This window comes from Pocillopora damicornis, chromosome 8 (genome assembly GCF_964200805.1).
Source record: "Pocillopora damicornis chromosome 8, jaPocDami1.2, whole genome shotgun sequence".
NCBI lineage: Eukaryota > Metazoa > Cnidaria > Anthozoa > Scleractinia > Pocilloporidae > Pocillopora > Pocillopora damicornis.
The window spans coordinates 8314898-8340799 of NC_142677.1; the positions used below are offsets into that span (position 1 = coordinate 8314898).

Consider the following 25902-nt stretch of genomic DNA (forward strand, 5'->3'; position numbering starts at 1 on the left):
TCTTTGTCAGTGCAATATCCAGTTAAACAGGAAGATCCTTGCAGACCTTGCTATACATGAACCCAGATCTTTCAAGGTCTGTGTGTTTAGTAATTAGGTTGTTATATTGCAAAATGAAAGCATGTTCTCTCAGAAATGGGCAGATAGAGAAAAATTCTATAAGCTTAAGATGTTTTATGGACCCAAACCAAACATATGCTAGCCATAGTATGGCAGTTATGTTTTCTTTACTGAAATTTGACTCCTTATATCATGATTAATGTCTTTTACCAAGAAGTATCAAGGAATATTAAGAGTTCCTTTGAAGTGTAAGCAGAAGAATTCATAAACACCAAAAAGGAAGTCATAAAATACAAGTTAATGCTCACTCGTGTTTCACTTTTCTTGTTTTCCTTTCTTGGTTGGGGTGTTGGGTGAAAACTAGTTGTTTTGGTTATTATGATATTTGCTGTGGACAATAACTGTGGTTCATTACAAAACAGACCCTGAATTAATGCAATTTACTGTATTGAATGGTGGCTGTTGTTGTTTTTTTTTTGTTGGTTTGTTTGTTTGTTTGTTTTTTTCAAGCATGGTGAAAGATAATGATTTTCAATCAAATTCACGCAAAATGCAAAAATAAATTACATGATGTTAGTGGAAGTTGACTATAATTTTTAATTATTTGTTGCTTTGTTTACAGGCCCTGTCAGAACTTGCAAAGAGTCGCCTGAAAGATGGTTTACTGGCAGCCATTTAATAATTTATGTAACCTCCACTGAGCTATTTTGAACAATTTTTAGCTATGGCAGCTCTGGTTGTAAGAGTGGAGAGGTTTTAATCGCCAGGTAGCAGCTCTGTCATTCAATAGATACTAGGAAATTTGTTATATTTTTTTTTAAAAGCTGCTTGCGTATTCTTTGTCATACCACAATATCTCTTTTCTTTGAAGTGGAGAAGTTACATAAATTTTTTTTAAGTTGAGTGCATGAAATGTTTTTTGACTGCGCTCCAGTTTTATTTACCTAATGATTTTAGAAGTTGTTTCTGTTAATTTTGTCACATTAGGTAATTTTTCAAGATATCTGTTATCTGAGGTAGCCAAAAATTGAAAAAGCATGATGGCTTGAGGGTAATGAAGCCCTTTTGCTGTGAACCAGATATCAACTGCTGTATCAATATGGTGAGGTCTCTTTGCTCAAGTTTCACCTGCTCACACTCCTGGTAAATTTGCCTACTTCCCTGATCTAACTATCAGCTTATGTATCTTTGCGGCCTTCTATACCCTTCCAATGATACATTTGCAACCGTTGTTACTGAAGTTTGCTCTGAAATGGGCAGAACTTGTAGAAAACTTTGAGGAATATTTGAGCATCTCTAGGATAAATGAATAAGTCTGGATGTGAAATTAAGATAAATGAAATAGGGGAAGACAGCTTGGATTAAGGGTATGTATTTTGATAAAAAATGATGGGAAGTCTGGTCTGTATATTTGAATTCTTCACTCTTAATATAAAGCAATGTTATAATTTTGCACATGCCATTGAAGTCTCCTTAAGTCTAACCCAGAAAAAAACAAAGGGATGTGATTGAGGAATATAAGGGGCTGGGTTTGCTTGCCTCTCCCTGGTCAGAGAAAAGTAGTCATAGGGAAATGTCACATGAACAAAGATATAGTCAAAGCACAAGGGGAAATCAAAATTGATGTTTTTAAAACATCAGCATGGATGGAGGACATCACTTGATTTTCTTGTTCATTAGCGCAAGTCAGTTGTATTCATTTAAATTGTCATTCTTTCCCTCAGAATGGTTGTTGTTTAAGAATTAAAATTATGTTTAAGTGACACTTGTTTCAGAATTAGCATCTGAAACCTGGAGTTTTGTTTTTCCTTCTACCTCCCTTGCAAATATTTTTTTCCAGGACTGGGGAAATTGTAAGGGTGTTTATATAAATTTACAAAGAGCTCTATAAGATGGAGTATGGTTGTGTGAGGCAGCAGTCACCTCCTACTTAGACCTGTGTCAGGTGTCTCTATCGTGGTGCAATAGGAACAGCAGAGCAAAAATTTGTAAGCTCTAGGGGAATAAAAGAAGGGATGCTCTATCCCTGCCATACTGCAAGGTTAACAAAATAAACCACCGCAGCAGGTTATCTCCCTAGCCTATGTTAAGCACCGCAACATACTATTTGTGCTATACTTCCATTTGTTTACATGTGCCAACAATGAAGCTGCAATGGTTGGCAGTAAAATATTAATTAAAAGATCCAAATTTTCTATCCTGTATTTTTTCATATGTTGTTTCAAATTCTTCCTTAAAAAATTGGAATTGAAATTGATGCAAAGTAGGCTAAAAGAAACGCCAAAATTGGTCCATTTTCACAACTGCATCACCTAAACGTGGTACTGTGTGTTTGTGTGGACGGCAGGGGGTGGGTGAACCTCCTCCCGGGAGATTCCTTATCAGTTTTAAAGATAGCTGCATCATTACCTGAAAAAAAAACTCTGAGGGTTGAAGTCTCCCGGTAATGACCCCACGGAGGTATTCTATTTGCCGTCTCTGATCTATCAAAATTCTGACCGAAAACTACTGGGGATGAGGTTGAGCCGTTACGGATCGTGAGAGAATCAACATGATCTCGAGACCGAAATTACGATTATCGTTATTTCTAAATTGGCACCAAATTTATGGATATAGTAATTTCGTGGCACTCTTTACCAATCCTCTTTACACGTGTTAAATAAAGAGAAGGACTCGGTTCCACTGTCTTACAGCATTCAAGATGGCGGAGGAAAGGGGTAAATGTGCGTTCAGTTGTGATCAGCATGATCTCGACACCAAAATAACGATTATCGTTATTTCTAAATTGGCCCTGAAATAACGAATATCATAATTTCAGTGCATGTCTGAGACCTTCGGGCTCGAAGCTTGGGAACTAGTATTCAGGGAAAGATAAAATGGCGGCTTACGGCGGCGAAGGAAATCTCAGTAGTTTAATATTTAGCGTGAAAAGGCTTGGGTGTTGTGATCTGGTTCTCAAGTAAAAAAAAAAATCACGCGATCACGGTCTGCAATGGCCCTACCACCTTATGAACAACAAGAAAACATTGAAACGGTGGTAAAAAGCAGCAAGTTTCGAAGTCTAAACGAAAGATGGGTAAGCTGAGTTTCAGTCAAATATCATGACATTTGGGATGTAATTTCGATACCGAATAAATAGTTCTACATGGTTATACACGCATAGGATTCTGTTGTGTTCACGTGAAGGCCATTTCAGCCATTCCTGCCACTTGTAAGTGGTAGGAAATAAAAGATATGTATAGTTGTTTCGTATTGAAGCCCTGTGAAATCAAAAATTTGATTTATTTCTTCTTTGTTTTAGGTGGTCATTATCCATTACTTTTGGAAGTCGATGCTGATGAGAAAGAAAAATGTTTATGATTATTTCTTCTCTCGAACATTTTACTATTTAGGTACCAAATAATCTTGATATTGAAGATCATTGCATCCATTATGAAAAAATTACCCTTGATTGCTTTGTCAACTGGAATGTATAATGTAATATACCTTGTGATTTGTGGGATTTTTACAAGTAATCTAGAAATACTTGAAGAGGGTAATGATGTACTTAATGCAGAGCATTTGGTACAAAGTCTGCTTTGCTGTAATCTACCTGAAGGTGCTTTTTATATGCTAGTAACACTTGCATAGCCCAGTCAAAATGTTTTTGAGTAGTAGAAAAGCTGGCCAAACCTCTTCCTGAAAAGCAGTCTGAAAAATGTGAAGTTAGCGGAAGGTACTTCATTGTAGGCGGCCAAATTGTAAGCTGCCAGCCCATTTTGAGTGAGCAGTAAAACTCAAGATTGGCTATTTTAGCTAATTTTATTGAGAACCAAATTCCCAGCAACGGGCACAATTTTACTGGGCTATTTGTTATTTAACTACTTAGTAATATTCTTATTAAAATTTACTGCATTCCTTTCTAATAATTTGCTGTTGATTGTATGCTGTATATAGCTTATGATTTGTGTGATTTTCACAAGTAAATTAGAAATACCTGAAGATGGTAATGATGTACTAGATAATGTACTTGATGCAAAGCTATTTTGGTGCAAAGTGTGTGCCTTGTCTGTAGGTGATTTTGCATGCTAATAAGACTTGTAATTCAAATAATACACATCAGCTGGAGTGGGAATATTAAAAGAAAAATAATAATATTTAGCTATACCAAGTTCTGGTTTTATGTCCAAAGTGTGTGCCTTGTCCATAGGTGATTTTGCATGCTAATAAGACTTGTAATTCAAATAATACACATCAGCTGGAGTGGGAATATTAAAAGAAAAATAATAATATTTAGCTATACCAAGTTCTGGTTTTATGTCCAAATTAAGCACTTAGTTGAAGATCACTGCACTGCTCAGGTCCAGAAGGCTGAAAGAGTACTGTCTGCTGTTAGTTTGATTTTTGTCATTTCTATTGATTTATTTTATTTATCAATGTTTCTTTGAATTGTAATTCATTGATCTCTTTCCATAGTGCAGGTTCGCTCATGTAACCTAATCTCCCACTTATGTATGTATGTATGGATGAGCTCAGTCAAAATGTTTTTGAGTGGAAGGCAAGCTGGTGATAGTAATAGGCAGCAGAGGCTGAACCTTGTCTTGAATGGAAGTGTGAAAAGTGTGAAGTTAGCGGCAGCTATATTGTGGCAGGCAGCCAAATTGTCAGCTGTGGCACATTTTGACTGGGCTGATTGTGTGTAGTATATATGTGCACTTCTTTTAGGGTGTTAAACAGGTTAAAGTACCAAGAAATCCTCTGTGATAACTTGATAATTCAAGATGTAAAAATTTTAAATAATAAGGTAAAGCTTGATCATTCTTAAGAGTTTCCATTTGTTCTGGAAATTTGGGGGAGGGTCAGGGGAGCATTATTTATACATAAATAATGTACATAAAAAGTAAAAAAAAAGGCCCAAGGTAAAATTCCAATTTGTTTTTAGAGTTAATTTTATTAAGAGAAAACCCTGGATATAGCTTGGGATTTGTGTGATTTTCAGAAGTTGTTAGGAACCTTGTTAATTTTCAGCTTCAAGAACACAAGTACATAATCTTTAGTGCAGCCCTCTTTTCTACCCGCCATTATTCTAATTTTTTTATAAAGTTTCCTTTTTCTTGTGTTCAATTAATTTATTGTCTTTAAAGGTGAAATTTTAATATCTGCTAGCACAATTATCTCTGCTAAGAGTGTCTACCATCACTCTTGCCGGTCTCAAGCCCAAAACGCTGCAAACTAGCTGAAACTACATGTATTTCGTAAAATTGCAATGAAATCTATCTAAAAACACCAAAATCTGGCAGAACGCACGAGTTTTTGCCAAATTTTACGCAAAAGTTGACAAAAGCGCTCAATTCGACCTGAAAAACACTTTTTTTTTTTTGTGCAAAAATCAGCCTATTTTACATTCAAAAGCACGATGTCTTTAACAAAATAGGGATACAATCCATGTGAAAACACTTATTTATTCCAGCTAAAACGCAGTGTTCTCAGTAAAATTTGGGGAAAAAACGCGTAAAAACCGTCAGAAACACGACAAATTGGGCTGATTTTACCCACTTTTTGTGTAAATAGCTGCCAAAACCCTCTAAACTAGCTGGAACTGCATGTTTTTCACAAGATCGCCATAAAATCTTGAAACGTTGCTTTAGGGACCTTTATGCCTCCAAAACGAGTTTTCACTTTAAAAAAAATGGAATGAACAAAGAAAAGGGGAAAAAGGGGAAAAAGCTGTGAGAAAAGGAGAAGTTTAGTGTTGCTGTTTGATATGCCGCCCAGATATATCAATTTATTAATTTATCAATTTATTAATTTAACGCCTTTAGCCGTGGGCAAAAGTTTTTCTCTAGACTAAGAGGACCCTCCCTATGTTGACGAACCTCAATAACTCGTTGATTTTACTGTTTTTACACAGATTTGATTTTAACCATATTCGCCAAAATAACTGCCAAAACACGGCAAACCAGTATCTCGGCCAAGAGCGATATTGGCCATTTCACACATCCTTATTAGATATGAATTTTATTAAAGATTGTCATTCTAGCATATGTTGGCTAGTTACCACAGGTTTCTTGATTTTCATGGGAAAGTGGCATTGGTTGGTACCATGACCAATCTCCTCGACTTTCCCATGATTTTCATAGGATGTTAGCGACCCATACTTCGAACCTCAGTTGTTTTTTTTTTTTTTTTACATTGGTGCGAGTTTCACAACTTTCTTGTGGTTTGGCATTGACTCAGAGTTGGGCTTATTTTTATGGCTAATCCATCGGCGACTTTCTCATGATTTTCTTGGGTTCTCAACAGTGACACGCACTTTGGAACCATAATTTTATAAATATGTCAACACTGGCAAATACTGCTAAAATCTACACTCTACTAAACTCCATGTACCACAATATCCACACAACTGCGTGTGCCTACTTGAAAATCCTAACCCTAAAACTATCCAGTTAGCCTAGTATTGTATTGCTGGTTTGAGTGACTAAACTGGCTCAAATGATCCAGCTGCTTAAAAATCTAAGCACAGAGTAAGTTTAAAAAATTCAATTTTGTAAGGTTTCGAAACAGTTCCAAAATTAACATGCACATAGCTCAGTGTAAAACATCGAAGCTTCTAGGACTTCTTATGATTCCTATGAACGTACACACCTAATGCACGTCAATTTGCCTTTGTTGTCCTCGAACGATCACGTCTTCATGGTAACGTGGTGTAAGAACTGTACAGCACTTTATAAGTATATGTTTTACTTGACGGTAAAAGTTTGAATCCGTACAAGGAAACGTAACGGAAACAGGCGATGATAATATTCCGTTGACAGAAATGCAACGGAAACGTGTCGTCATATTTCCGTTCAGGAATCATAACGGAAACATAACAGGTCCAAGGAAGAAGTGAATGATGTGGAAACATAGAGTTTCATTTTTCCGAATTACGGAATCATGCTATTTCGTCCTGTGCTCACTCTAACTCTGTGCTATCCTAAACCTAACCCAAACCCCAAACCAATCCTAAGCTATGGTAAAGGGTTTAAGTCAGGGTTGAGGATAGGGTTAGGGCAGGAGCCCATTACCTGGTTAGGGTTAGAGTTTGGGTTGCTTCGGGTCAGAGGGGTTTAGTGTTACAATCAGGGCTAGGGCTAGGGTAAAATTATGCTTAGAGTTAGCGGGGTTTAGTGTTAGAATTAGGGTTAAGGCTAGGATGAGGCTATGCTTAGGGTTGGCGTTAATATTTTTCTACAAGCATTCAATTGCAGGGTTTTTGGTATTGTGTTTGTAAATTTCAGTAACTACTTGAAAGTTTACTGAAAAACAAACGATAGGCCGACTGGTACACTTACAGGATAGATAGAGAAGGTTGGGGTTAGGGTTAGGGTTAGGGTTAGAGTTAGGTCTAGGTTAAGGGCTATAGGTTAGGGTTTAGGGTTTAGGGTTAGGTTTTAGGGTTATGGTGTGGGGCTAGAGTTAGGGTTAGGGTTTAGGCTTAGTGTTAGGGTTAGAGGGTCTGCGGTTGTGGTTAAGGCTAGGGTGAAGGTTTGGGGTTAGGGTTTGGGGGTAGGGTTAGTGTTTAGGGTAAGGGTGTAAGCCTCTTCAAAAATATTTTTAAGAAGATTTTGTCACCTTTTTCACTTAAATAACCACCTGAAGAATTTTGACCAGTTAGATTATTTGAAGCGGTTGGATTAATTGATTGGGGTTTAATAACTTTTAGTAGTTGGATGATTATTTTTACCAGTTGAACCACTGTAATATGCTGGATCTTTTTAACTAATGTTACCATCCTTACCTGAATTATTTGAACCAATTTCACTGTTTACACATGCATTATCCAGTTAAACCATTTCAACTGGTTGGATTATTTAAACCAGCTTGTCCATTTTAGATATTGGCATCATTTTATCAAGTTGGATCATGTTAACCAGTCGCACCATTTTACTAAGTGAGATCGTTTCTTCCGATTGGACCATGTCACGTATTTAAAATCTTTTCACCGTTTAAACCATTTTATCTTGTTTTGGCTGGTTGGACCATGTTAACCAGTTGCATCATTTTGACTGAAGTGAAAAGTTCCGTTCTTAACCCGAGCCCTAACCCTAACCCGGGGTTAGGGTTAGGGTTAGGATAGCTCGCAGCTAGAGTTAGGGCTTGGGTAGGGTGGGATTATGATTAGGCTGAGGGTCACAATTTTTTCTGAAAACATCCAATTTTTTTTTGGTATTGTGTTTGGCTCTAAACTTTAACAGCTACTTGAAAGTTTGCTTGAAATCAAAATATACCATTTTTTGCCAAAATAACTGCCAAAATGCGCAATTCGGGCCTTTTTATCAATTTACACTTGGTTTAAGCTTGGTTTTTGTGTTTTCCCACAGACTCTTAAACTATTTTGCTGAGAACATTTTTTGCAGCGTTTTTAAAACTGAAATAAGCTTATTTTTGCAAAAAAAACAAACGTGTTTTTCAGTCGAATTTAGTGTTTTTGTCAACTTTAGCGAAAAATTTTGCAAAAATCGTACATTTCTGCCGTATTTTGGAGTTTTTAGACAGATTTCGTCGCGATCTTGTGAAAAACATGTAGTTTCAAGCTAGTTTTCAGTGTTTTGGCAGTTATCTTGGCAAAAAATGGGTAAGTCAGCGCAATTGTTTTTTTTTTTGGTTTTTAAGGTTTTGTTTGCCCAAATTTTACTGAGAACACTGTGTGTTAGCTTGTCTCCATTGTTTTTTCGCAGATTCTATCGCTGTTTTGCTGAAAACATAACGTTTCAGCTTGTTTGCATCGTTTTTGGTCGTGAAATAAGCTAATTTTTGCAAAAGGAAAAAAACCTGTTTTTCAGCCCAAATTGACATAAAGGATACAGAGGAACATTTGCTTATTGCCTTTTTTTTTGTCCTTACTCATGAAGTTGATTTTGGCATTTCAAACAAAAACTCTGCTAGAGCATTAATTGAATGACATATCATGCACTTACTTTGAAGCAAGAACACTTTTTTTTTAATTCAGAAAAATACCTTTTTATTTTTTTTTAAGGACTGCTGGATATAACCTGTACAACCAAGATGAATTTACATTCATTATTTGTCGTAACTTACACTAAATTAGAAATTCAAGTATGAAATGAGGGTACTAGCCCTGTAATAGTGTTCAAAATTTCCATATGCAGGGGTACTTGTGGCTACTGGAGAAGAATCAGTCTTTAACCCTTCACCCCCCCCCCCCAGGGAGATAATAAGTACAGATATCCTCTTCCCTAGGGGCAACTAGCTCAAAAGTGAGTGATCTCAAGGGCCCTCCAAAAACGTTTTCTACAGCAATAACTAAGCTCTACAGAAGCACACTATGCAGACAAAAGGTGTAAGAGAATCAATGAATTCTTTAATTCTTGGTCCCTCCCAGGCCAACCTATTGTACAAATCTCATGACATCTGTTCCAGTTTCATCAGTCAATTTTTCAAGCTTCAAGCTTTTCCTGCAATTATGTACTTGTTCTTGAAGCTGAAAACTAACAAGGTTCCTGTAAATTAAGTTTACATAACAACCTAACAATTTGTGAAAATCACACAAATCCCAAGCTATATCCAGAATTATGCTCTTAATAAAATAAACTTTTAAAGCAAATTGGGATTTTGCCCTAGTTCTTTTTATTTTTTTGTTACTTTTTAAATACATTTGTATAAATAATGCTCCCCTAACTCTCCCCAAAACTTTTAGAACAGATGCAAACTCTTAAGAATGATCAAGCTTTACCTTATTATTAAAAATTTTTACATCTTAGACTACCAAGTTATCACAGAGGTTTTTTTCGGTACTTTGACCTGTTTAACACCTAAAAAGAAGAACACATACATAACACACACACAATCAGCCAGGTCAAAATGTGCTGCAGCCAACAATTTGGCCACCTACAATGAAATAGCTGCCAATTTCACACATGTCAGACTTCTATTCAGGACAAGATTTGGCCTCTGCTGCCTATTACTATTGCCAGCTTGCCTGCCACTTTAAATTTCAACTGAGATTGTACATACATACATGTGGGATTAGGTTACACGAGCGAACCTGCACTATTGAAAGAGGTCAATGAATTATAACTCAAAGAAACATTGATAAATAAAATAAATCAATAGAAATGACAAAAATTAAACTAACAGCAGACAACTCTTTTTTGGCCTTCGGGGCCTGATCAGTGCAGTGATCTTCAACTAAGTGCTTAATTTGGACATAAAACCAAAACTTGTTATGGTTAAATATTATTATTTTTCTTTCAATATTCCCATTCCAGCTGATGTATATTATTTGAATAACAAATCTTATTAGCATGTTAAAATCACCTGAGGACAAGGCATACACTTTGTGCCAAAATTGCTTTGCATCAAGTACGTTATCTAGTACATCATTACCATCTTCAGGTATTTCTAATTTACTCTTGAAAATCACACAAATCATAAGCTATATACAGCATACAATTGGCAGCAAATTATTAAAAAGGAATGCAGTAATCTTTAATAATAAGAGTAGCTAAATAACAAATAGCCTAGTCAAAATGTGCCGGTAACCAGGGATTTGGCTTTCCACACAGAACATTTGTTAGGCGTCTAATCTGGACAAGGTTTGGTCTCTACCTTCTGTTACTATAGCAAGCTTGCCTACTTCTAAAAAACGTTTTGACTAAGCTGAAAAAAATGTTTGAGAGAAAAATGGCCACAACAAGCCCAGTTACTGCAAAATAAGAAACATAAAAGTAACACTTCAAATTAATACAGAATATAAGCCTTGCAGGATTTGGCTCTCAATAAAATTAGTTAAAATAGCCGATCTTGAGTTTAACTACTCACTCAAAATGGGCTGACAGTCTGCAATTTGGCCACCTACAATGAAGTATCTTCCACTGACTTCACACCTTTCAGACTGCTTTTCAGGATGAGGTTTGGCCTCTGCTGCCTATAATTACAACAGCCAGCTTGACTACTACTAAAGAACATTTTGACTGGGCTGTGCAAGTGTTACTAGCATATAAAAAGCACCTTCAGGTAGATTACAGCAAAGCAGACTTTGTACCAAATGCTCTGCATTAAGTACATCATTACCCTCTTCAAGTATTTCTAGATTACTTGTAAAAATCCCACAAATCACAAGGTATATTACATTATACATTCCAGTTGACAAAGCAATCAAGGGTAATTTTTTCATAATGGATGCAATGATCTTCAATATCAAGATTATTTGGTACCTAAATAGTAAAATGTTCGAGAGAAGAAATAATCATAAACATTTTTCTTTCTCATCAGCATCGACTTCCAAAAGTAATGGATAATGACCACCTAAAACAAAGAAGAAATAAATCAAATTTTTGATTTCACAGGGCTTCAATACGAAACAACTATACATATCTTTTATTTCCTACCACTTACAAGTGGCAGGAATGGCTGAAATGGCCTTCACGTGAACACAACAGAATCCTATGCATGTATAACCATGTAGAACTATTTATTCGGTATCGAAATTACATCCCAAATGTCATGATATTTGACTGAAACTCAGCTTACCCATCTTTCGTTTAGACTTCGAAACTTGCTGCTTTTTACCACCGTTTCAATGTTTTCTTGTTGTTCAAAAGGTGGTAGGGCCATTGCAGACCGTGATCGCGTGATTTTTTTTTTTACTTGAGAACCAGATCACAACACCCAAGCCTTTTCACGCTAAATATTAAACTACTGAGATTTCCTTCGCCGCCGTAAGCCGCCATTTTATCTTTCCCTGAATACTAGTTCCCAAGCTTCGAGCCCGAAGGTCTCAGACATGCACTGAAATTATGATATTCGTTATTTCAGGGCCAATTTAGAAATAACGATAATCGTTATTTTGGTGTCGAGATCATGCTGATCACAACTGAACGCACATTTACCCCTTTCCTCCGCCATCTTGAATGCTGTAAGACAGTGGAACCGAGTCCTTCTCTTTATTTAACACGTGTAAAGAGGATTGGTAAAGAGTGCCACGAAATTACTATATCCATAAATTTGGTGCCAATTTAGAAATAACGATAATCGTAATTTCGGTCTCGAGATCATGTTGGAGAGAATAGGGGTTCATGGGATTGTTTTTATTCGTTACCAATCTACCTTAACTTTTAGATAAATAATCTGTAGCAGCCTTTTTCCCTCGAGTCGTATCTCTTCGAACACGTGGGAGAGGAATCGTGGTCCTTTTTTTTTGCGGGCTTGTTGTAATCACTTCGAAAATGGCGAAGTCTGACACTTCCAAGAAGGTAAGGAAAGCATCTTTTCTCTTCTTTCCACATTTTTGGGGTTAGTCTGGTGTATAAACGTGGTTTAGAGAGGCAATCTGTTATGTTAAATCGAAATCAAAGTAAACTACAATTCAACTAACATGAAAGTGAGTTTCTCAAATCTTCCATGGGCTGTTTAAAAGCGCATGGAGCTATTTAAAAAATGTGGCATTTCCATTGAGGTTAAGTTATGAAGTGAGCAAAAGGAAATCAAGGGCTTAGCGTCGCTGCAAAAAATTGTTTCCCGGCAGCTGAGCACGTGTTTAAATTGCGCAACACAAACGTCGTCAAACTTCTTTTAACTCTTTAAAATTTTGGCTTTTATCTCTGGGAGGAAGAGTGTTGATCATTTTTAAGCAACGGAATGTCGAGGTCGAATTTTGAGCGAACGACAAGGCTCAAAACCTTTTTGGCCACATACTTTCAGCCGTTGAAACTTCAAGGATCAGTGTTCATCTAATCAGTTGGCGATTATTCCGGCGAGGGGAAAAACAAAAGTAACTTTCTTTTCATTGCGTAGTCTCTCTGTTCAACTTCTGTTTACCATCCAAAGCATGTTTACTCTCAAGCATAGAAAACTGATCCTCGGTGCACGTGTAAATTCGTCTTCAAAGGATTACAGAGAGACAGAAAAAGAGTTTGCAATTGGAACTCGTATTTCATTAACAACCAGAAGTTGAAAGTGGTAGTTAAACCTCTGAAGAAGCGCTGCAAGATTCGAATGATTTTTGTGGCAGTTAGAGAAAACATTTTGGTAACTAAATTTACGACACAAGCCACCCAGGTAGTGACGTGTGTTCGGTGGTCATGTAGGTATGAAGTCAGAGATAACATTTACCGTGGTCACAAGAGTTTTGAGCCTTGTCATATCATACGAATCTCCAAAAACCAATGCCAGCCATTCTGCTTTTTCCAAAGACAATATTGCTGTGGCTAGCAGTTTTTTCTATCATGCACAATTGCACTAAGTGTCTTTTTCCTTCTTTTAGTGACCAACATTTGTTTCAAGCAATCACTTGATGATTTTTGGTCACCACATGGCAATTTCCAAGTAAAATAAACTTGGTAGCCCTGCTTAAGTTAATTTTAAAAAGCTGAGGGTTGAAGGGAAGGTCCCTGATCACAACAAAATGCTGTCTACATTTAGTTGTCAGAACAACTCTTCTCTTTGTTAAAAGGCCAATGCTTGAAACACATGCTTTTCAAAATTAATTTCAGAGAGTTATATAAAACTGATAATGTCCAGTTGTAGTTTATCATAGTGTTTCAGGAATCTAAAACACAACACAAAGGTTTATTTAAAAAAATGATAACTTTGGTTACTGATAACTGACCATGAGAGTGAGTGGAACCCTTATGAGTAGCACATACTTAGGATATATGGCCATGTACAGGAGTTTGTTGTTGTGGCATAATACATAAGGTGAACAACCATGAATGTAAAATTTAAAAAAAGCAGCCAATATGATAGCACACAAAAATTGATATTTTTATTCAGGAAAAGGCAGTAGATGTATCTAAAAAGCTTGACAAAGAGAAAAAGTCCAAGGTTAAGAAACAGAAACCTCATACAATTAATGGAACAAAGAAAGTCAAGGCTAAAATCCAGAAAAAGGCAGGTAAAGGAAAACCAGAGAAGCCTCCTCCAGTTCAGCCCCCTTCAGACTCGGATGTAAGTGTAGAGATACAGGTTCCCTTTGTTTGTTTTGTTTTGTCTTTTTGTAGTATGGTATGTCATGATAAGTAGGAAACATTGGAAGATGAGATAATGGAACCATCAAATGAATTGAAGTATTACTATAGATACACTAAGATTTGTTAATTACTTGATGCATGTTATATTTGAAGATGTTGGAAATAAAATCATAGGTGAACTTGGAATATTGACTGACCCCCTAGCTGGCCTCTCAGGCTTAACATTATCTCAATTAGGGGCATGTGGTCAGTGAATAGTCAATCAGATATCTGGTGGTCAGTTTAAAGAAGTGTTGATCATTCAGAAATCACTGTCTTCACAAGGGCGAAGTGACCTACAGAGTTATCTGGAGTGACCTGGAATGTTATTCAATCCTTAAGATACCTTAGTGTTCACCCTATTTTGATCATACAGAAGAAACCTTTCAGGAATTTTACCTTTTTCACCTAAATACCCTTTATTATTGGATAATTTACTTCTTTGAGAGAACAAGGTCTTGTGTCTTTTTAGCATTGCTATACAGTACAAGATTTTACCTCTACACATATTTGTAGAAATTTTTTCATGGGTCGCTTTCTGCTTTCTTCATATTTTTGCCTTTTAATGAATATCTTTTATCCTCAACAGGACTCAAGTTCAGATGAGGATGAAGCTGGGTCAAGGTATTCATCTATGGAGTATGATTGGAGTAACCAGTCAACTCGCCGACGGACCAACTCGCCGACGCCAACTCGCCGACGTATAAAATCGAGTAGAGACGTCGGCGAGTTAGTCGTCAATCCAATACAACTTATTAGAAGTTAAACATACAGAGAAGTAAACGATATTTAGTAAAAAACACTGGCGAACATTGGTGAACATCAAACAGAAGCTTAAACATCGGTGAACATTGGTGAACATCACCAATGACTATAACGAACGAGTTATTGTGCGACAACAACACCGTAAAGACTCATCTTGTCAATCGCTCAGATTTTTTAACGAAAACTTGGCTTTCTAGACGAGATCTTTAGTAAAATGCAATTATTTTTATTTGCAACAAAGTTTATAAGGATCTTAAGGCGAATAAAGCGAAGTAAACCTCACCAAGACTCTAACAGCTTCAGACGCGAACGAGTTATTGTATGACAACAACACCGTTAAGACTCAGCATGTCAATCGCTCAGTTTTTTTAACGAAAACTTGGCTTTCTAGACAAGATCTTTAGTAAAAAGCATTTCTTTTTATTAGGCAATTAAAGATCTTGTCTAGAAAGCCAAGTTTTCGTTAAAAAAAACTGAGCGATTGACATGATGAATCTTTACGGTGTTGTTGTCACACAATAACTCGTTCGCGTCTGAAGCTGTTAGAGTCGTTGGTGAGGTTTACTTCGCTTTATTCGCCTTAAGATCCTTATAAACTTTGTTGCAAATAAAAAGAAATGCTTTTTACTAGAAATCTTGTCTAGAAAGCCAAGTTTTCGTTAAAAAAAAACTGAGCGATTGACATGATGAGTCTTTACGGTGTTGTTAATTGTCACACAATAACTCGTTCGCGTCTGAAGCTGTTAGAGTCGTTGGTGAGGTTTACTTCGCTTTATTCGCCTTAAGATCCTTATAAACTTTGTTGCAAATAAAAAGAAATACTTTTTACCAAAGATCTTGTCTAGAAAGCCAAGTTTTCGTTAAAAAATCTGACCGATTGTCATGATGAGTCTTTACAGTGTTGTTGTCATACAATAACTCGTTCGTGTTTGAAGCTGTTAGAGTCATTGGTGATGTTTACTTTACTTTATTCGCCTTGAGATCCTTATAAACTTCGTTGCAAATAAAAAGAATTGCTTTTTACTAAAGATCTTGACTAGAAAGCCAAGTTTCCTTTAAAATCTGACCGATTGTCATGATGAGTCTTTACGGTGTTGTTGTCACACAATAACTCGTTCGCGTCTGAAGCTGTTAGAGTCGTTGGTGAGGTTTACTTCGCTTTATTCGCCTTAAGATCCTTATAAACTTTGTTGCAAATAAAAAGAAATGCTTTTTACTAAAGATCTCGTCTAGAAAGCCACGTTTTCGTTAAAAAATCTGAGCGATTGACATGATGAGTCTTTACGGTGTTGTTGTCGCACAATATAATAACTCGTTCGCGTCTTAAGCTGTTATAGTCATTGGTGATGTTCACCAATGTTCATCGATGTTTAAGCTTCTGTTTGATGTTCACCAATGTCCAATGTTTTTTTACTAACTATCGTTTAATTTTCTGTATGTTTAGCTTCTAATAAGTTGTATTGGATTGACGACCAACTCGCCGACGTCTCTACTCGATTTTATACGTCGGCGAGTTGGTCCGTCGGCGAGTTGACCGTAAACCATGATTGGTTGGCAGTTCAAACCTTGAAAGTCATTACATGTGAAAGTTTTTTTGACCCTTCTAATAGTAACTCATCGTAAAAATATTTAAAAGTTCCTCTTTGTAAACAGCTACCTTCTAAAATTGAGAAACATTCAAATTAAGTTGGTCTTTTGCATCCTTACTTCAATGTTTTGAAATATTTAACCTGCATGATACTGATTCATTTAGATAACAAAAGTAGCCAGGACAGAACTGAAACAATTACACAGCTAATAAAACAATTACTGGTATGACAATTCACTCATGGGTATTTTCTGTCCAAATCTATTTGAAAACACCTTGCTGGGCACAAACAAGCCAGTTTACTTTGACTCAAAATTGAAGTTCCAAGGTTGTTTCTTCCACTGGTGCACTCAAATTTAAAATGGCTAGGATCCTGATAACCTAATCTTCCTCCTTATCTTTCTGAAATATAATACCGTAAGCAGTTTTTACTAATAATTACATTATCATCTATTAATAGTAGATTTTTTTCATTCTATTTTCAGAAAACAAGCTATCTTTAAAGATCAAAAGAAGGAAAAACTCAGTGCACCACAAGTGCGGGGAATTGAAAACACACAAGGAGACACATCAAGTGATGAGTCCTCCTCAAGTGATAGTGAAACAGCCATGAAGGTAACACCACAGCAGACAAAAGCACAGTCTTCAGACTCTTCTGATTCTTCAGATGACAACAAGAAAACAAAAATTACCACAAAGAAGAAGCTTAAAAAGAAAACTGAGCAAAAGAAGTCAAATGGGAAACCAGCTGGAGGAGTGGCTGTTGAACCACCTGCTGATTCAAGCTCTGATTCATCACATGAAGAACAAAAGAAACCTCTCAAATCACAACAAGTAGTGAAGAAACCTCCTCCTAAGAGGGCATCATCAGAATCCAGCTCAGATTCCTCTGATGAAAAGGAAGGAAAACAAAAAGCAGGGACAGAGAATGGAATTAAAAAAAAAATGACGCAGCCTAAAGCAGCCTCTTCTGAATCCAGTTCTGACTCTTCTGATGAAGAAGAGGAAAAAACAAAAGCAGGCCCAGAGATAAAGAATAAAAAGAATGCAGTCAAAGCTAAAGCAGCTTGCTCTGAATCCAGCTCAGATTCTTCTGATGAAGAAGAGGAAAAAACAAAAGCAGTCCCAGAGGTTAAGAACAAAAAGAATGAAGTCAAACCTACAGCAGCATCCTCTGAATCCAGCTCTGATTCTTCTGATGGAGAAGAGGAAAAATCAAAAGCAGCTATAGATACTAAGAATAAAAAGAAAGAAGTGAATTCTAAGGCAGTTTCCTCAGAGTCCAGCTCTGATTCTTCTGATGATGAAGAGGAAAAATCAAAAGTAGTTGCACAGATGAACAATAAAAAGAAAGAAGTGAAAACCAAGAAAGCTTCTTCTGACTCCAGCTCAGATTCATCAGTTGAAGAAGAAGAAAAATCAAAAGGAGTCACAGAGATAAAAAAGAAAAAGAAAGAGGTGATAACCAAGAAAGCCTCCTCTGACTCCAGCTCAGATTCTTCAGATGATGAAGAGGAAGGACCTAAAGTAACAAAAACTCAGAAAGGAATTAATAGTAATGAAGTGAAACCTCAAGAAACATCAGATTCAAGGAGTGAGAATGAAGATAAACCAGCTGCTGAGGATACAACCCAGGCCAAGAAACGAAAGAACAATTTTCATGAGGAACCAGACAAGGCCAAGAAATCCAAGAAGCTGAAGGTATAAAGTAGAAACATTTGTCTTAAGGTTAAAACCCAGGGGTTTTAGACTTTGCTGGTTTTTAAATGACCTTCCTTTGTGACTTTTTGTTGGACATTTATTGTCAGTTGACCAACTACTGTTGCTATTTACATACCCTATATAGGAAATTAACTATTTACTTTATTGATTCAATTTTGAATCAACCTCTTTCACCTGTATTATTGTTGCAACAACATTCACTTCTATATGAAGGTTCATATTTTTAATTGATCCTTTAGCCAGTCAATAGTAACTCTCTTGGTACATCACAGTAGATCAATGCTTCTTTAAGTCGGTTGAGTCATTAACTTGGAAAACTAAGAGCATTGTTTCACAAGATGACAAAACAGAGGGACCACATCAGTGTTTTATCTTCTCCAGGAGCCTTTGATAGAAAATGAGGAAGGATATAAACAAAAAAGAAAGGCAGACACTTATGGCGAAGATTCTGGAGGCAAGAAATTTAAACAAGATGATGATGTTACTGAGAAAAGTAAGTTAAGTTTGTGTAATGAAGTACCATAAACATCCATGTATAAGCCGCATCCATAGATAAGCCACACCCCCAATTTGGAAGCGCAGAATTTGGAAAAATATAAAAACAATACAGTTTGAAGTTTCAGTAGAGTTGTATTGCTACAAACAATCAAGGTTTCGAAACACCGACATAGAAGTTGTGGCTATCTTTCACATTAATCAAGTCTAAAGAAAGCGAAACAGAAAAGAAAACCAACAAGTGCTTAGTGGCCAAGTTTTAAATGTTGGGAGGAGTCTGGGCCAGGGCCTGGCCATCGTCGACTCTTCTGTTCAGGGATACCATGCGAAAAAGATGTTTGGAAACCTGCATTAGGCGAAAAACTTCATGGTGAACATGAGTCTGATAATGCAGTTGACAAATTTGCCATGAAGGTAGTAAAAAACGAGAGATTCCTTGTATTTTGGTGTTTAGTTGTTTGAGTAAAGCAAAAAACATCCAAGTGAATAAAGATTTTGAAGGAGGATTTTGAGGATTTTGAAGAAGAAGGCTTGTTAGCTCAATTGGTAGAGCGCGGCACCGGCATCGCAGAGGTCATGGGTTCAAATCAAACAGTATTCATTGACCAGCTCCCAGTTGGCTTGTTAGCTCAATTGGTAGAGTGCTGCACTGGTATCGCAGAGGTCATGGGTTCAAATCCCGTACGAGCCTGAATTTTTTCAGGTCCTATTTACAACTACTCGTTTCAGTAGTGTTCTTAGCTGCAAGGATCTCCTAATTTCATCTTTCCACTGCAGTGCAAATATGTGAAATTTTCATATATCTAAAATCTTCATTCACTTGGATGTTTATTTGTACCCAATTCATTGACCAGCTCCCAGTTGGCTTGTTAGCTCAATTGGTAGAGCCCTGCACCAGTATCGCAGAGGTCATGGGTTCAAATCCCATACGGGCCTGAATTTTTTCAGGTCCTATTTACAACTACTCGTTTCAGTAGTGTTCTTAGCTGCGAGGATCTCCTAATTTCATCTTTCCACCGCAGTGCAAATATGTGAAATTTTCATATATCTAAAATCTTCATTCACTTGGATGTTTATTTGTACCCAATTCATTGACCAGCTCCCAGTTGGCTTGTTAGCTCAATTGGTAGAGCGCTGCACCGGTATTGAGAGGTCATGGGTTCAAATCCCGTACGGGCCTGAATTTTTTCAGGTCCTATTTACAACTACTCGTTTCAGTAGTGTTCTTAGCTGCGAGGATCTCCTAATTTCATCTTTCCACGGCAGTGCAAATATGTGAAATTTTCATATATCTAAAATCTTCATGATTTTGCTCTCTAACATCACAGCCAAGATATTATCATTATTATTATTATTATTATTATTATTATTATTATTATTATCATTATCATTATTACAATTATTATTTAACAATTTAGGCAAGCTATTTAATTATTGTTGTTGCATTTTGATGCCAAAGAGAATATATAAAATGTTTCAGTTTCACTGTATGTGGGAAATTTGTCTTTTGACACCACTGAGGAAAGCCTGCGGGCTCTGTTTGAGGACAATGGTGCAACCATAGAAGAAGTGAGAATCATAACAAGAGATGGATTGTCCAGAGGGTATAGTTATGTTCCATTTTCATACATTTTTGTTTATGTACAATATACAATTTACACCTATACATGTAGAGGACCAAGAAAAGCTGGAATTGTATTTGTGCTCCATGTTATTATAGTGTAACTTTGTATATTAATTCATGTATCGTGTTGATTGTACAGCAATGTCTTGCCACAAAAAAAAAACTTACAATGTAAAGAAATTTAGTGAGCACCTTTGTACATGCACTCTCAACTTGACCTGAATGTGAAATTAACATCCTGTTTACCAATAAGAGGAATTGCAATATTTTCAAATATTTTTCTTTTGCAAGAGCTTTCTATAAGCAAGGATTTTTTTAACTAGATCATTCTGCAAGTATTCAGTGAACTTGTAATTGTTGAGTTAGGTTATGTACTGAAGAACTACTCGCATTCAAGTTTGCTATGTTTGAATTTTAGATTTGGCTATGTCGATTTTTCAAGTCATGAAGAAAGTCAAAAGGGATTGGAACTTGATGGTTCAGAACTTGATGGCAGAGCGTTAAGAGTCAATTTAGCAGAGCAAAGACGCAACCAAAATGAGAGAGGACAAGGAAACTCGAGAGGCAGAGGTGGTTCTAACAGAGGCCGTGGTAAAAGTACTCCATCAACCACCTTGATATGCCTTGGTCTATCGTACAACACAGATAATGACTCATTAAGTGGAGCTTTCCCAGATAGTGTCAGCGCACGAGTCATCACTGATAGGGACACGGGCAATCCAAGGGGGTAAGAATCTCTACCTGCCTTTAGTGTTTGTTTTATCCTTCAGTATCTTGGCTTTGTTTACTGAGTGATGTAGTGAAGGGAAGCTGTCAAATTGAGACCATGCTCTACTGATTGAGTGTTAGCGAAGTCAATGCTGCAAAATAAGGAATGAAAAACACTTGTAAATACAAGTAGCCAAGCACAAGAAAATGATTTCTCAACAGATGGCAATTCTGTCTTATTTTTGTATAAGCATCTAGAAAATACTTTGCACGGTCCTCTATTTTAGTTGTTTAGAATCATAATGTTGGCTTTTTGTTTATTACTTACGATTGCAAATGTGCCTTTTTGTGAGATGTTTCAATTAATATTTTCTTGGTTATTGAATATTTAAAACTTGTTTGGGTCATCAATCCAAGTGGAAAAACCTTGCTCCGTTACTCACAGTACTAACAACTGGGTTAGTGAGGTATGAAATCCCCAGAATATGTTGTTTTGTTAAATACATGCAAATGTCTCCTACACTTAAAATTTTAATGTGTAGAATTACTTCTCTTGTTCTGAACCTCGTAAAAACCTTTAAACAAGGCATTACTGAGTACTGGAAAGTAACTTAGCACTTATTATATCCTTTCCATTAAATGTCTTAGTTGTAACTGGCGATTAAACACTCTTCATGTGACTTGTGCTAATCCCTTTGTCCCATGGCCTCTTTTCAGTTTTGGTTATGTGGAGTTTAACAGTATTGAGGATGCACAGTCTGCAATATCCACAATGGAAGGACAAGAATTGGATGGGCGTTTCCTTCGACTTGATTTTGCAGAACCAAGAGGCTCCACACCTGGGAGTGGAGGTGGTAGAGGTGGCAGTAGAGGTGGTAGAGGAGGAGGAAGAGGTGGCTTTGGAGGCAGAGGAGGGGGAAGAGGTGAGTTTATTTGTAATTTTCGTGTCTTTTATTGTACTTTAAGGTAGCTAAAAAGTTGATTAAGTTTTTTTTTTTTCCTTTTGGCACCTGTTAGATAAGGTACTTTATGTGGTCACCAAAGAGTGACTTTGTAAGTAGAGAGCCAGTTTGGTTATGTAGCACACCTGTGGTGATTACTGACCATGTAATACAACAGATGAGTACACAGAGAAGTTTAAATTTGTCACAAAGTTGCTATTTTCTGCTGTCAAAACTCCAAGGATCACTTTCTCTGAAAATTGGTTATATCCATGCTTATATGACTCATGTGCCATTATGCATGCCACAGAACTCAGTCTGTTCTCTAAGCAGTTCTTATATTTTTGTTTCAGGGCGGGGAAGAGGAGGATCTCCCTTCAGTGCCTCACGTAGAGGAAATATTCAGGAATACAAAGGGACAAAGATCTCATTTGATGAATAGGTGGCTGATACATTTGGCCAATTTTACCATATACCATAATGTGTAAAAAGTTAGAGGCTATGGTTTAGAGTCTTTCTTCGCGCATTCCATCTCTGTGTTAGAAACTTCATTAATCCATTAGAGGCGCAATACTTATCAGCAGAGTGTGAATTTCTTAGTGAATCAAATAAAATGTTCTATATTTCGCTAAAACATATTAACAACACCTGGCACAAACCCAAAGACAGATAGAATGCGTAGTAATTATTTATATCAGTGAGAACTTAATAATTACACTCGTCATTTTAATACCGTGAGATTTTATTGTTTTTAAATTCTCTGTCAAATTTGTAATTGGTAGGTAATCTAAACGATTTGTGAAAGAAAGCGTTGCGTTTTTTTGTTGTTAATATCAGAAAATTGAGCGACAGACGTTTACCGCCACTCGTGAACAATGCCCAAAAAGTCTCCTCGTTTCCAATTGTGGAAAGTGCAAATAGTAAATGCAATCGTCTTTGGTTTAATTTTTTTGATCCCTTAGTTTTATTCACTTTCCAAACGTTCCAATGAGAGGTTTTCATAGTTTGTAGGTGGAGTGGAGATATCTGTATTAGAAGTGTATCCCTTTCAACACCACTGAAAGCGTCTAAAGAGTATTGAAATAGGTCTGATATTACTGACTGCTGTGATTTGTAACACAATAGATAATTCAGTAAAGTATGATTTACTCTGAACAGTGTAGAATTCATTGTAAGGTAGTATTTTAATATAGTGTCTGCATTTTTACCATCAAGACGTGTTATCTAGATCCTCTGAACACAGGCCCTCAATAAGCTGGTCATGGTTGTGTTAACGATGTTTTACTCTAAAATTGATGTAATTTTTTTTGCATGGGTTTTATGCGTGAACCTCTCTTGGTAGAAGATCTGGTCTGCTGTCAGAAACGTATTTCTTAGACGAATTAGTTGATAGTTCTCATCTTCGTCAACAATCATGCAGTCTACCTTCTTAAATTCAAGAATAAGACTGGCTGTACTTCCTTGAGTGATGTCTGGAGCTTTAGCGCTAATGTTTGTAGCTTGGCTATCAGAGCAAAACAAAGGTTTCTCGAGTTCCCATGAACTTTGAGCTACATACAGGTAACATTGAACTGGGGAGGAGAGTCTTGTCAATGATTTAGAGTGTGGAAGTTACAGGAGTGTCATTCTACACATAAATAGGACTCTTTAAACATGATATTTCAACTAATTTTGACACTGATTATTGCAGCTCCATCGGTCAAACAGTCTTCTTATGCCTTTGGTTTCAACCCGGCGATATTCGGAAGACATCGTCCCCGACAGTGATCTAGCGGCTAAAAAGCCATGCCGTTTGTGGCTGAAGAGGTGGGATATGTGATCCCGTAGACCCGCCAGAACACAGCGCAGGAGAACTTTGGAGATGACAGGGAGAGGGGAGATAGGGCGATAAATCTCCACAAGGTCTCTTTTTCCTTTCTTGAAAATGGGTACTATATTCGCGAGTTTCCACTCTTCTGAAAAAATGCCTAGCCGCAAAGATTTGTTGAATAACATGGTCAGAGACTGAAACCGCTGACCAGATCGCACCGTCCCTGACCATGTTATTCAACAAATCTTTGCGGCTCGGCATTTTTCCAGAACACTAGAAACTCGCGAATATAGTGCCCATTTTCAAGAAAGGAAAGAGACCTTTTGGAGAATCATCTCCCTATCTCCCCTCTCCCTGTCATCTCCAAAGTTCTCCTGCGCTGCGTCCTGGCGGGTCTACGGGATCACATATCCCACCTCTTCAGCCGCGAACAGCATGGCTTTTTAGCCGGTAGATCTTGTGTGACCCAGCTCAGCAGTGTCTTGCATTACATTGGCGGTCAACTCGACGCCGGTAACAAATAGACAATATATATCTTGACATGAATAAGGCATTCGACAAAGTGATCACACCAAGCTACTTGGAAGGTTGCACCAATACGGTATTACTGGCAAACTCTACGACTGGTTCCGTTCATACTTACAGGGACGCAAGCAACAAGTTACAGTTCTCGGAGCTATTTTCCGAGAATTGCCGGTTACTTCCAGGGTACCACAAGGGTCCCTACTAGGGACGATACAGTTTCTGCTGTTTGTGGACGATCTATCAAACGCTGTTAAGACTTCGGGAGTTGCCTGTTACGCCGATGATACTAAGATTTTCAAGAGCATCGATTCCATCACAGACTGTAACGCCTTGCAATCCGACCTTAACAATCTTGTCAGTTGGTTAGAATCATCCGGGCTCATATTTAATCAGTCCAAGTGTAAATACCAGTGCATCTCCCGCAAAAAATCACTTGTTCAACCTACATATACTATCAACGAAACGCCTTTGGAAGCTTGCGACACAGAGAAAGACCTTGGGGTGTGGGTGTCAAGCAATCTCACCTGAGACAAACAAGTATCTGAACAGTGTGCGAAAGCCAAAAATCCTCGGGTTTGTGCGCCGACTTTCTAGGTACATCCAAAGCACCCAAACGCGTCATACACTGTACCTTTCTATCGTCCGGTGCCATCTCGGCTATGCAACCCAAGTATGGTCGCCACAGTCCATTGGCCTACTAAAGCGAGTTGAAAACATACAGCGCCGTACAACAAAACTAATTTTGAAGCTCCCCTTCCGTTGCGATGTCACCGATGAGACCCGCCTCCAACTAACAAATCTGTTGCCCATCTCATACTGACATGAATTTTTGGATATAGTCTTTTTCTACAAAGCTGTTAATAACTTAGTTTTCATAGATAGTGAAGCTTTACCTGTAAGCAGGCAATTTACAAGATCTACTAGGTCATCGAGCAGCATTGCTATTACTTATATTCCTAAGCGAAGTAGAACTGTTACATATCGACGTTTATTTTTCATACGCGTGTGCCGCACATGGAATGTTCTTCCCACTGAGCTACGCACAAATCACATATTTCTAGCCTCTTTTAAAAGTTTATTACTTCAATATTACAAAAAGGCTCTGAACCTGTACAACGTTGACGACATTAGAACCTGGAGAACAATCTGTCCTAGGTGCAACACAGCGAGGTCTCTCCTATGCCCACCAACATGCTGCTTCTAGCAATTTGGACTTCCTTTTTGTTTCCTCTGAGTTTTCTGCTTACATATTAGTAGATTTAGTTATTAAGTATTTTTTATATAAATAATTAACGAGGGATCCGCTGTAATTGGCTAGGTTGTAGTGGTCTCCCTGCCTAATAATTTTTGTATTCTTTTTTACAAATTGTATTCTAGTTAGGCGAAGCTAAATAAATAAATAAATAAAAAAGATAAGAATAGGGCGATCGTATCACCTTAGAGTAAGCCTCCTGTCTTTTGTACTTTCGCTGAGAAGAGGATTGGTAAAGAACTTCGATGCGATCAATGTTAGGGAGATTCTTATCGGTCAGTCATATAATTCTCAAGCAATTGCAAATCATCGGTCTCGGGTGATGGGAGAAAGCAGGAAGTTTGTTGCTCCTTGATGTTTAATTTCAGAATTCAATCAGTTGCCTCAAAAAGATAGATTTTTATTTGTTTTTTGTTGT

General features: G+C 37.2%; 2 protein-coding genes and 1 long non-coding RNA gene across 3 annotated transcripts in view; 2 read left to right on the forward strand and 1 right to left on the reverse strand.

Moving 5' to 3' along the window:
- LOC113685876 (uncharacterized) overlaps positions 1-1823 on the forward strand; it is a 4260-nt gene extending 2437 nt beyond the window's left edge. Inside the window, exons 4-5 of the mRNA XM_027203456.2 lie at positions 11-76; positions 683-1823. Of these exons, the coding sequence (XP_027059257.1) occupies positions 11-76; positions 683-739 (123 nt within the window). The 3' untranslated portion in view covers positions 740-1823. The remainder of the gene's footprint in view (positions 1-10; positions 77-682) is intronic.
- Positions 1824-9386: 7563 nt separating this feature from the next.
- On the reverse strand, positions 9387-11981 carry LOC149041267 (uncharacterized). The gene is made up of 2 exons (XR_016179098.1): positions 11578-11981; positions 9387-11352 (listed from the first exon to the last, which is right to left on the reverse strand). It is a non-coding gene; the product is annotated as an uncharacterized LOC149041267 (long non-coding RNA).
- A 156-nt stretch (positions 11982-12137) lies between these two features.
- Positions 12138-23052, forward strand: LOC113685800 (uncharacterized). Its single transcript, XM_027203362.2, has 9 exons — positions 12138-12299; positions 13819-13992; positions 14644-14678; positions 16893-18108; positions 18511-18622; positions 20105-20228; positions 20667-20975; positions 21674-21879; positions 22251-23052. The coding sequence occupies exons 1-9, from the start codon at positions 12273-12275 to the stop codon at positions 22337-22339; spliced, it is 2292 nt and encodes a 763-aa protein (XP_027059163.2). The 5' UTR covers positions 12138-12272; the 3' UTR covers positions 22340-23052.
- The last annotated feature ends 2850 nt before the right edge of the window (positions 23053-25902 follow it).

What these genes read in the sequence shown, in the direction of transcription:
- LOC113685800 (XM_027203362.2), top strand. Translation starts at nt 12,273, where the DNA reads ATGGCGAAGTCTGACACTTCCAAGAAG. An exon ending in AGTCTGACACTTCCAAGAAG is followed by an intron (nt 12,300 to 13,818) that starts GTAAGGAAAGCA and finishes ATTTTTATTCAG; the next exon opens with GAAAAGGCAGTAGATGTATC. An exon ending in GACACGGGCAATCCAAGGGG is followed by an intron (nt 20,976 to 21,673) that starts GTAAGAATCTCT and finishes GCCTCTTTTCAG; the next exon opens with TTTTGGTTATGTGGAGTTTA.